This window comes from Perna viridis, chromosome 9 (assembly GCF_037379345.1).
Source record: "Perna viridis isolate PV_CMFRI_1.1 ecotype Kerala chromosome 9, ASM3737934v1, whole genome shotgun sequence".
Classification (NCBI taxonomy): Eukaryota; Metazoa; Mollusca; class Bivalvia; order Mytilida; family Mytilidae; genus Perna; species Perna viridis.
The window spans coordinates 33356949-33370100 of record NC_142453.1 but is presented as its reverse complement, the minus strand read 5'-3'; the positions used below and the strand labels follow the sequence as shown (position 1 = coordinate 33370100).

Here is a 13152-nt window from a genome sequence, read left to right as displayed (position 1 = left end):
TTGTATTTTCGAGATAAGACTCGGCAAATCTGTTCTTAGATATAGTAGCGACATACAGCATGCAACTCAGTAACGTCAACAGATATTACGATGTTTAGACTAAGTAATTTTACTGCTAACCTCGGCCTATTACGTTTGACTGGTAACCTGGTACCAGCTGACCACGTCAGCATTTGCACAGACGCCTGTATACATACTAAAGAGTGTAAATGCTTCCTATACTTTTCAACTTGGAGCAAAATCACCTGCAAAGATACATGAAAATATTAAATCAGGTAATAATTAAGAAGAGTGAACCACCATATTTTTGTAATATATTTTAAATTCGCCCTAACCTCAGGTTCCATGTCTTTATCACAAACGAAAGAAGACAGTAAGCTTGCTTGGACATGGCCCACTTATTTTGACAATTAAAGAGTAATTAAGGGAACCAAGGTTATAGCGGTAATCAAAAGAATGTGATCCAGGGACAAAGACCAGATATGGAAACAGACATACACAACAAAGAACATAAAGCAACAAAAATCATACATACAAAGTAACAAAAGCAAATGTGCAACTCGGACTCCACTAAAACCTGGGAGCATGGACCAGGTGCACCGGTAGGGTAAGCGTCCTCTGCATTTTCTAGAAACACCCGCCTAGTTGCTCATAAAAAGTCAATTCCGGGGTAGACAAACGAGGAAAGGAAAAGTATGACCCGTTGAATAAATCAGTATTAATGGTGCAGATGTATCTAATTTTTTATTCTTACTGTATAGGTATCGTCCGGAGTCGGTAGAAAAAGAAGAGGAGTTCCATATTTCTAACAGAAATCTATTAGTACACAAATCATGTATAGTTTATTTTCAAAAGTTAGCATTGACTCTTATCATATATGAAACATTTTCCCCAACGGAATGCTCTTTTAAACATTTTCCCAAAACCATCTACCCCACATCAGTCACTAGATTTTGGATCTAGGACGTCAAATGTTTAAAATAATTTCAAATTCTTATATTGATGTTCATTTTGATACAATCATACAATACGTTATCCATATTCAACAAAGTTGTTGTATTTGTCATCACTAGATTAAAAGTCTTAAAAATATATGGACATACTCGTGATTGAAACGGACTGGAGCCGTATGAATGTGTTAAAATATTTAAGAAATAATTCGATTTATAATAAATGGAGTTTTTAAGTTTCAACATATGGGTAAAAAAGATGTCTTCCCCAAGTATTCAGCATCCAATGCAGATGCGTTTGATTGGAAACTGGCGAGTATGAAGCATGCTTACTTATAACACTACTAGACAAACAATCACTGCTGTTACCATTTACAATCGTTTTATGACTGATACTGACACAAAATATCTCAACCAACGTTAATTTACCTATGAGAAATACATTTTGTTTATCACAAAGTTAAGAAATGTTGCTTCAGTCATTTTTTGTCGATCTGAAACAAACTAAAATATTTAGTTAGAAATTTAGTGGCTATGTAAACACTTTTTGGTTGAGTCAGTTAAACAATTATAATGTCAACGCTTTTTAGGTTAAGTAAGACCAAAAGTGTCTATCACAACATTTTTTGATTTGAGGTAGAGAAAATGTGTACACCTCGACGCGCAAAAACGTTTGATTAAAAATTCAGTGTCTTAGTCGATACTAAATTTGCATTGATGTTTTATGGATGTCTACTTCAACGCATTTGTGTCTGAGTTAGACAAATTATGTTTTTAAGGAACATTTCAACTGTTGATTTGGCCAAAATGTTACCGAATAAAACAAATTAAACGTTTAAGTTGAAATGACTTTTGCACCAGTTTTATTTTGACTGTCCATGGTCATCATGGTCATTGTTTTAATCAGCAATGTATTTGCTTTGAAATAATTTTAAAAAAAAATTTTTAGATTGAGGACTTTTTTTTTTTTTTTTTTTTTTGATTTTAAAAAAAATATGAATTCCATAAATAGCTAAATATGCCAAGCGCATTATGGTAAATTCTAAAGTTATAAAGAAATAATCATGTTAAAATCTATAATAAATGAGTTGGATTGCATTTCATGGCGTGTATTTTTCTGCGAGTCATTTATGTAGTGCTGGAAACTTTATCGAAAAAAATTATCAAAAATGACTGAAGAAATAGGTGATGTGTGTATGTAGTACAGTCATTGTTGGACAAAATAATCACATTTGGATTCATGACAAAAGAACCTTAACCAGTTCATTGCAAATTTTAATCAAAATGAAAGAGTTATCAAGGGAAACAAGGTTATAGCGGTTATCAAACGAATGTAATCCAGGGACAAAGTCAAGCCATGGAAAACAGACATACACAACCAAGAACATGAAGTAACTAAAATCATACATACGAAGTAACAAAAGCAAATGAGCAGCTCGGACTCCACTAAAAACTGGGAGCATGGACTAAGTGCACCGGTAGGGTAAGGGTCTTCTGCTTTTCTAGAAACAACCGCCTAGTTGCTCATAAAAAAGTAAGTCCGGGGTAGACAAAAGAGGAAAAGAAAACTATTACACGTTGAACAAATCAGTTTTCATGGCGCAGATGGATACACCATAACGATCCACGAGTTCATGATGACGACCATAAAACTTCTGTAGTGATGACTTCAATCTTGTAGCAACATAACTCTTTCCAGAAGCCTATTTATTAGAGTTCTAGCGCGAAGGGATGTTGCAACGGATGAAAGGAAAGTTGACAATTCTGAATGAAAAGTCATCACGTTTGTCGTAAAGTTTGGTCAATAATTTTCTTTTACCATCGATTTCTTAGTGTAGGTCAAGATATGAGGCTGACTTAACAATGTCTGTAGTATCCTTTATCTCAAGTTCTTTTGGGTAGATGCGGTGTATCAAATCCCCGAAATTAGGATTGTTTAAAGATAATACGTCATCTATATAGCGGAAACTGAGATTGAAGGATCTAGCCAAAAGATATTCTGTCTTTCTGATAAGATCAGCTATAAAGTCAGCCTCATAAGAGTGAAGGAATAGGTCAGCAAGTAAAGGAGCACAATTTGTTCCCATTGGAATGCCGACCTTTTGTTGAAAAACACGTCCACCAACATAATAAAGAATATAATTCAAATTTTGAATTCACGTTTCTTTTTTGTTCGTTTTAACTTGCATAGATTCAAAATAGTCAACCTTTTTGATGAATTTTAATTTTGCTATATCAGACGTTTGTTCTTACATAGACTTGATGTTTACCGGTTCCAATGAATAAATTTGTGTAGTTCGTTAAGGCAACAACAAGGAGACAATGATTTGAAGAATATTTGCGTATTCGTGATCTAGGAAAAAAACTAGACCAAGAAAACATTTAAAATACCATACAAAATATACATTAAATAATATATACTCACAAAATCTCAAGGAAACAGTTAAAACACCACCAACAATACAAGTTATCAAATATATAATCAAAAAAGGTAATTACTAGGAACTTATTTAAAGCCGATTTTTTTAAGTATGCCGGAATGACTTTCTACTATACAGAGTTAATTTGTGGAGTGGAGAACACTGGTGTAGTTTTTACAATATGTTGATGTCCAAGCTAATTCGGCTTTCTTTCGAGGATAGTGAAAACTCTAGTAGTAATGGAATGATGGACTAATATTCGACCATTTTACAGGATGTGTCGGTTTGCCGACTTTTTGATGATTAACATTAAAATCCAGAATTAATTGATAACATACCGAAATCAAATGAGAAACTTAATATTTTTGTGTTTCATTTTTTAGGAACCAGTTACAATAATCGTGTAGTATCAATACTTATTTGCCAACCCTTTGGAACACATATTCTACCTTTTTCGCGGTAGCTAAAAAAAGTACTGTTTTAAGAAATTCAACTAAGCTAATGAATATCAATAAACCTGCTTCATTCTTGTGCAATTTGTAAAGGATTAGAGTTTTAAGTTCATTCACAAGTGATGACTAATTTTGGCTAGAAATAGAAAATGATTTTTTTTTAAATAAGTTATACCTGTAATTTGATATTTCACGAAAAAAACAAATGTTTATATCATGAGCTTAAGTTGTAATAATTTGCTAAAATATACTGTTATATATATATATAGTATATAGATGACGTATTATCTTTAAACAATCCTAATTTCGGGGATTTGATACGTCGCATCTACCCAAAAGAATTTGAGATAAATGATACTACAGACACTGTGAAGTTGGCCTCATATCTTGACCTACACTTAGAAATCGATGGTAAAGGAAAACTATTTACCAAACTTTACGACAAACGTGATGACTTTTCATTCAGAATTGTCAACTTTCCTTTCATCTGTGGCAACATCCCTTCGGCTCCTGCGTATGGAGTGTTCATATCACAACTCATGCGTTGTGCCAGTGCTTGCCAAAACTGCGCAGACTTTTTGTATCGCGCTAGAACTCTAACAAATAGGCTTCTGGAGCGGGATTATGTTGCTACAAGATTGAAGTCATCACTACAGAAGTTTTATGGTCGTCATCATGAACTCGTGGATCGTTATGGTGTATCCATCAGCACAATGAAAACTGATTTATTCAACGGGACATAGTTTTCCTTTCCCCGTTTGTCTACCCTGGAATTGACTTTTTATGAGCAACTCGGCGGGTGTTTCTAGAAAAGCAGAGGACGCTTACCCTACCGGTGCACCTGGTCCATGCTCCTAGTTTTTAGTGGAGTCCGAGTTGCTCATTTACTTTTGTTACTTTGTATGTATGATTTTGGTTACTTTGTGTTCTTTGTTGTGTATGTCTGTTTTCCGTGTCTGGTCTTTGTCCCCGGAATACATTCTTTGGATTACCGCTATAACCTTGGTTCCCTTGATTACTCTTCTACTGCATTTAGAAGTTATTACAATTACATTAACAAAATCGATTTGATTTTTGTACATGATGTAATTTATCAAAGAAAAAAATGATATAATAATTTTAAAATAATACAGGTTATAAATACTCGAGAACAATGTTCAAATCTTTTCAAATACCCTTCGTATACTGACAATAAAAAATATTTTGATATTTTGCTAAAGGAGTAAAAATAGATTGAAAGAACTAGTGTCATTATAAATTAAAAGGCTAATCTCTATATTTTATATTACAACCCAAAGTAAAATAAGAATTATTCACACGTCTCGAACAAGGAGAAGAAAGTAAAGTATGAAAAATGGATAGACGGTACTTACATGATAAATAAGACTAAAATCCAATCAATGAACCGATTTAAAAACTGTATAGCATTATGAGATTGCCATTGTTCATGACGTTTCCCGTCAGTCAAAACGTATTTATGAGCACGCTGCGACGAAGCAATATTATTTACGAAGACGCAAGTTAAATATCTGAATTAGTCCATTACAACGAATAAACTGGCAGGACAAAAACTAAGAATTTTCCTTGTGAGACAGAATACATATCATTACGGCAACACACAGATAAAAATCAGATTTGATTTAATGAAATATAAGACAGTTAACCCAGCCAGAGTGTCGACTCAAAGTCAGATACAATGTTACAAGAACACAGACAAGAGAGCAACGAAAGACAAAAAATAACAAACTAATATCGGGAGAGGTGTCGAGTGTCTTCAAATCAATTAACACGCGTGTTTGAAGAAAAACTGCAGAAAAACTAATATAATTAAATGATTGTATTCGTTTTCCTCGTTAACTTATTAATTTTATTCGAAGCAATCAGAAGGTGCATTCATGAGAGATTATAGTCATAACAAGTTATTTTTAAAGTAATAAACAAACAAAGTCAGATGTTTTTGGTTCTATGTTCAAATCGGTTATCTCGGCAGAAACTGAAAACTTTAATGATATCAATATCCGACAATATATTTTGTTATATATCTCATATTGTTTACTCCTGTCAGACAATGTTTGTTTTCAGGCGTCGTTTTTTGAAATCTTGAAAGTTCCTTCCATTTCCTGACAGAAAATCGATGTTAATAACATATACGTCATTTTTGTTTCTTTTGAAGAAATATGAAACGTTCTTTGAAATCAAAAGGACACAATGTAAATTTACTGATATGTGTCAACCTGATAAACAGTATCACTTAAGCATACCTTATATCTTACATATGTATATGTCACAAAAAACCGACCAAATATGACTTCTATACATTTTCTGTGATTAAAACATTGCTTTAGTGCTAAGTATAGTACGATAACAATTTTGTGTTCACGTCTGTTGTGTTAAACATACTGTATGCGTACTAATTTTTGCGGTGTACTTATATTTTCGATATTTTCACGGAAGACAGAAAAGTGCGAAAAATTGTACCTGCGATATTAAGTTTTAAAACTATATAAAGCATTACCATTTTTGAAATTGCTAAAATTTATACCTACCGCAAATGTGTTCAAATCATAGAATTCGTGAAAATTAATATGTTTACAGTATCTTTTATTAAAGAAAAATAAGATCGAGATAAGCAAAATAAGTTAAGAATTGTAAATAAAGCAAATATATATGACCTTTACTACATAATACTTAGAATGATAAATTATACAAATTGTCATTTAGATATAGTCTTTTTTTCTTTATTACACTTTTTTTCTTAGAAATGATATAGACATTCACCAACGTTATCAAGGACAAGTATTTTTATTGTGAATTGTATTGATTTTATTTCAAATATTTTCAGCATATGATAACGATAGAAGGTTTTAATGTTTGTACATGGATTTTTATCTAAAAAAGAGTCTACTACGCTAAACTTACAGTTAAAATAAAGTTTAAAAGGATCAGAAAGAACCTTTACATGATCATGGTAAGGTGTCGTACTTACTACACATTTAGTTTATAAACAAATAAGAAGTTTTTTTTAATGTTATATTTAATTCATTATGGCAAAGCAAAATATAACGGGTTTAAATGATTTAACCGCTGATCACGACGACTTAACCATTTCTGTTTATGTGAGAGAAATGTATCTGAGTCAGAAGTGTTTTATATGATATGATCGTTTTGTATTTTGTACATGAATGATCATCTTTATCAACACTGAAAATGAATATCTTCAAATAAATAAAAGGCACCAATACTCATAGTAGTAAAGTAGTATGATAACTAGTTAGCTACGCATGCAAAGCTGTCAAATATGATGCAGATGGAAAAATTGAAATTCTTTGTAAGTGCTGTGGAAAACAATATAAACATAACGTGATTTAATGCAAGACTATCTCTACCACAATCGAGGATCATATGACTAAACCATGACAGTTCTGCGCCTTTCTTTCTCAGAACAGTAATACTAACTCTTATACAATAATCCTTTGCAGACATGCAAGGTAGAGCCTTTCTCGTAAGAGAATATTTTATTTGATATAATTTTTTTCATTCAATACATCTTTTTATATTTATTTTTTTTATTTGTAGATAAGTACAGAAAGGGTTTTGGTGCTGCTTATCTACGTACATGTATTGCCTTTTCGTAAGCTCTTGAAACTAAATTTGTCAGGAAATTTTCTGTAAACAAATCATAAAGAAGCATATGACTCGAAATCTAGTCATTGTTAAAAGTCAGTTATTTTAAGGTTCGTTTCAATTTAAAATTACTTCCACAGATCGAAATTGTGACTGTTTAACAACATCAAAGTCATTAGTAAGTAAAACAGAAGGTGGAACTAAATTAACATTTTTTCAATACCTTTTTACAAAAGCCAGTTCTTTTGGATTGTAACTGCTATTGTTCAAAAAACATTTAGTCATATGAATATGCTATATTTCTTTAATATCATTTTGTAGAATGGAAAGTTGAAAGCACTTCACAAAGAGGTAGATCAAAATACTTAATTTATAAGTTAGAATTCTGTCCTCCTTGAACTTCACCGCTGATTTAAAAAAAAGTTTCTTATAAAGGGCAATGGGGAAAAAGGAAACCAACTGCAATTGGTTATATAAATTCACAGAGAATGTTTTGTAGACAATTTTACTACAACAATATCTATCAAATCTTAACTCAACAATGCATGTTTCTTTTATCTTAATATACGCATTATTCTATCAATAATGTGTTCAAAGAAATACACAGTGACGCAAAACTTAACAATTATACTGAACAAATGAAAATCTAGGGAACCAGGATTGGACCGTTTATCTTAACAAATATTTTTAAGCATGTTGAATTGTGTAATATTTTATCCACAGTGGCCTGATTTTAAAAGGGGGGTTGTGGTCATGCCAAAGTACTTTAGCCCCGCCGCATTTTTGGCGCCTGTCCCAAATCAGGAATTTCTGGCCTATGTATGTCTTGTTTCGTTCTCACCTTTAGTTTAGTTTACGCTACTTGAGTATATAGGGGCAACTATTTCGATGTACCTGAGTATAATGAGCTTTTAGGGCCAGCTGCAACCTGCCCTGTGGTGTGAGCGTTTCCTCGTCGTTCATTGAAGACCAATGGGTGGTCTTGGGGACATAGGGCTGACATTTTCATCCCGGTGGGGTTGTTGTCTCCTTGACATATTCACCATACCTATTCGCGTTATAAATGAAATCCATGGTAACAGAAAATACATACAAACAACATAGAAAAGAAAATAACTAAAATAACAAACGTTCATGGGAATAAATTTTAATAAGCAACCTGGAATCAACAAAATACTGGAAGCAGGAATACGATAAACATATGCAAAATAAACAGGGAAGCTTATGTTAGTTAAAGATGTGTTAAAATCAATTAGTCTTTGTTGCTATCAACGTTCATTTAAACAAACGACTCTTCAACACTTTCCAAATCCTAAACAAATAAATGCAGAACAAGTCGAATGGTCTAAAATACGTTAAAGCCTTGATAGCCTGTGATATTTAAAAACAAAATAAATTACAACCATTTGTTTTAACCTATTTATTATTGATTTATTTATTAATTCACAATTTCTATACTTTTAGAATATGTTGGTTGTTTTATCGATGACGCAGAGCGAATGTATGATTACCCTGATAAGAGTCATGGTTTAGTTAGCAACATTAGAACTGTAGAAAATTGTGCATCTTATTGCCTAAATAAGAAGCATATCTACAGTGCAGTACAGGTAAATTGAAACAAGGTGTATTCATGGGTGATGTAAAATAAATTTTGTGTAAATTCCATTCTCACTTTATGTGCTGAGAAGGTAAACAGGAGAATAAGCTAATACTGGTATGATACAATATCAGCCATTTGTAACTGTAAAGTATACGACAAATATAATTATGTATTAAAGAGATTGTCCATTTAAAAACCAGGCAATGCGTTGCAGATGAATATTTTTGTTTTTAAAACAAAATCACCCATTTCATATCACAATGCATCCTTTCTCAAGGTTGAATGTTGGTTTTTGATTAACTGCAACCATTAAAGAGATATGAATTACATAGATAGCATTTGAATTAATTGAACAAAGGGAGATAATTCCTTAGTTTGAACATAATTTGGTTGTTTTGTTAGTGAATTTTAAAATCATTTTCTGAGCCACCCATTTTGGTTTTAAAACAAACTTTATAATTTTTGACATACATATGATATATGCATTGAAACAAAACATTCAGTTTGATTAAATTTACCATGTGCCACAAATATAATAGGATTTGCCTGAGTTTTGCATTGACAGTCTCTGAAGTTTTATACTTATTGACAGAATAGCACATATCATACTGTAAACTTAGCTGTTTACTACTTCAAACTATTTTAATATTCTATATAAATCCCACAAATACCATTAAGCGTACTAACAAACCAATCATCAAATAAATATGTAATCAATTTATTCGTAAAATTTTAACGTGTTGTAACTACTGTACCCCTAAGAAGTTTTGGCTTGAATAAATATATTTAGTAATTCTTAAGTTATTCCGTACTGAAACGTTTCGATCCATCGTTACACTTTATAACTATGAAAGTCAAAGTTAATGGTGATACGAATATGATATTCTAGATGATATTTCCTTTATTTTGTTTGCAGTACACTTTTTGTAAGAAAATTTTTACGGAAATGTATTGTGAGTTTATTATTAGTCTGAATGATGTTCAGATAATGACATAATCAATGTTTTCTGTCGTTGTCACTTACCGCAGTATTCCACATCATGTTTTTGTGGTAATGTAATTCCTGGTAAGGACCACTATAACAAAGTAGCTGACAGCGAATGCAACATGCATTGTGGGGGAAAAAGTGAACAAATATGTGGTGGTGCTTGGCGTAATTCTGTTTACAAAGGTACTGTTTATACGATATATCTTTTATATAAGTTATCACATTATAAAACCCCTTTAAACACTGTTTGTTGTATATGGACCCGGAAGGAGACTTGATAATTAATTGTGCTATGTATACTTATCAGCCCTTTAAGCATTTGTCTGTTAGCTGAGATAACTCCAATGCACCACTATTCATCAAAATTGCAACTATTTTGTCGTAGAAAAATAAACTGAAGCATCTTTGTATTTCTATCAACTTGTTATACCTCATTGAGGTATTTGATTTTTTAAATCTCTTTACATTTCTGAACGAGGTAAATCAACTTTTATAGGTATCATTATTTGGCGCAAAACTGGCTCAAGAAAAGTGCGATCAAACCTATGTTTTAAAGTTAAAATCAAACTTATAGCACCAAGATTAAATTAATATATTTGTGAAATGTCAAACCGCCCTAAATATTTACAATAAGTGAAAAAACACGGCCAATAACTGGTGAAGTCGAAGAAAACAATGAAATTTTGAAATTTCTGAAATAAGCAGATACTGAAAATGATAACAAGGGTTAGACAGTATTGTTTTCGCACAATCGATAGTTTAAGTCAAATTCTGACATGGGGTAAAGTGTTCAGTATGATGAGATCATTTTTTTTTTGTGTGTAAAAATCCATTAACTCATGCAAGAGTTGTGGCCTTTTTTTAGTTTTTGTTGTTATTTTTATGCTAGCACATTAAACAATCCCTTCAGAAACTGCTGAATTTTTTATCCACGAAGAAGCCTGGTCGCTTTTACAAAATATAAAATGTAGCTTGTCAAATAAGATAAGTGGTTATGGCTGTTTAGAACCTCTAGTTTAATGAAGCATAAATACTTTAGAGGTTTTGATAGAAAATGTAAATTTCAGCAATTTTTCGAATCGGGCAGTGCTTCATATTCTGCAATTTTGCATTAAATGAGCAAAAACATAAGTGTTACCATAGTTTTCGTGATACCATTAGATGACTCAGACAATGTGCTACATGATGACCTATATATATAACTATATAATTTTGACCCTTGCAGGTGCGGTTATCAAAGAATAGGTCTGCAGCAGCGCTAAACTTGTCGTAAAAGGCGACTAAATAGTGCTCAGAACCCTAGTCGGGGACTAGAGCGCTCTGCCCACAGAGCAACTGGGTTGTGTGCCCCAGGTGGGGGAATGGGGTACCCCTGGCGTGTTACATGCTGGGGTTGTCAGGTTATAATACGGAAAACCTGACCGCAAACCATAGTGGTGCACCGTGTTGGGTAAGATGTCATATTCCTCGCACGTTAAAAATACCCTACTGTGGTATTCTCCCGAAGTAGGAACCATAGGGCTCCGCCACAGGAGGCTTAATTGCCCGACCCTACCCACCTCTCCCTATTTCCAGTCGACCCCATTATCCTTGTGTCCCATCCCATTTTCCATTTTATCATCATTTCATGTTCATTTTATCATTCACTTCATGTTCATCGCCTGAATATAGCTGAAATATTGCTGCTCATGCGTTACACTCCAACAAACAAACAAACAAACAAACAAACAAACAAACTATATATATTTCTTTGATATACTTCATTTCTGTTTACGTGTGATTATATCTAGATTGTAGCGTATTACCAGCGATACCATATCCCTGTCTAGAGTTCGATTGTGACACACCTTCAGAAAAGTGGTGCATAAAGTGTAATGAAGCGACATATTATAAACTAATTGATAACGCATGCAAACGTAAGATTTTTAAGATTTTCGTATCTTCGTAATTTCTTTTCTGTTATACCAATTAATTGGTACTTCTCTTTCGACTACCCGTACCTCTGTTCTTTTTGTCTATCTGTGTCTATTACAATTTGGTTTCAGCATTCATGCCTCTCAATTTTTTTTCTATGACATCTCGATTGATAGTTAGTTTGAAATTGAAATGCACTGGTGTGAAGTACTTTTTATATAACAATGAGTATTGTAGTTCGTAGATACAACACATTATTTACCAAGTTTTCTGGACAATACTGAACAACATGCTGCATCTTAGTGCAAGTTTCAGGAACTCGATATCAGATAATGACAGGGAGTTTTGTTTTATGGTTGAATTCTCTTAAATATTAGGTTTTTAAGAATATTCAAGGGAACCAAGATTATAGCGGTAATCAAAAGAATGTAATCCAGGGACAAAGACCAGACATGGAAAACAGACATACACAACATAGAGTAACTAAAATCATACACACAACGTAACAAAAGCAAATAAGCAACTCGGACTCCACTAAAAACTGGAAGCATGGACCAGGTGCACCGGTAGGGTAAGCGTCCTCTCTGCTTTTCTATAAACACCAGCCGAGTTGCTCATAAAAAAAGTCAAGTCCGGGGTAGACGAAAGAGGAAAGGAAAACTGTGCCACATTGAACAAATCAGTTTTCATGGCGCAGATGGATATACCGTAACGATCCACGAGTTCATGATGACGACCATAAAACTTTTGTAGTTATGACTGCAATCTTGTAGCAACATAACCCTGTTCCAGAAACCTATTTGTTAGAATTCTACCGCGATACAAAAAGTTTACGTAGTTTCGGCAAGCTCTGACGTAACTTATGAGTTGTGATATGAACACTCCATACGCAGGTGCTGAAGGGATGTTGCCACAGATGAAAGGAAAATTGATAATTCTGAATGAAAAGTCATCACGTTTGTCGTAAAGTTTGGTCAATAGTCTTCCTTTACCATCGATTTCTAAGTGTAATTCACGTTTGTCGCAAAGTTTGGTCAATAGTCTTCCTTTACCATCCATTTCTAAGTGTAATTCAAGATAGGAGGCTGGCTTCACAGCGTCTGTAGTATCCTTTATCTCAAGTTCTTTGGGGTAGATGTGATGTATCAAATCCCCGAAATTAGGATTGTTTAAAGATAATACGTCTTTTATATCGTGGAAATTG

The 13152-nt window shown here is 33.1% G+C and overlaps 1 protein-coding gene across 2 annotated transcripts in view; it reads left to right on the top strand.

The window, feature by feature from the left end:
• The first annotated feature begins 13 nt into the window (after window positions 1-13).
• LOC148607902 (uncharacterized) overlaps window positions 14-13152 on the top strand; it is a 31231-nt gene continuing 18092 nt past the window's right edge. The window contains exons 1-6 of one of the 2 annotated variants that reach the window (XM_088546834.1): window positions 14-275; window positions 7399-7453; window positions 7768-7797; window positions 8911-9053; window positions 10076-10217; window positions 11825-11950. In XM_088546834.1, the coding sequence (XP_088402960.1) occupies window positions 210-275; window positions 7399-7453; window positions 7768-7797; window positions 8911-9053; window positions 10076-10217; window positions 11825-11950 (562 nt within the window). In that variant the 5' untranslated portion in view covers window positions 14-209. Of the gene's footprint in view, window positions 276-6727; window positions 6791-7398; window positions 7454-7767; window positions 7798-8910; window positions 9054-10075; window positions 10218-11824; window positions 11951-13152 lie in introns of those variants that run through there. The other variant, XM_088546835.1, reaches the window with a different exon arrangement.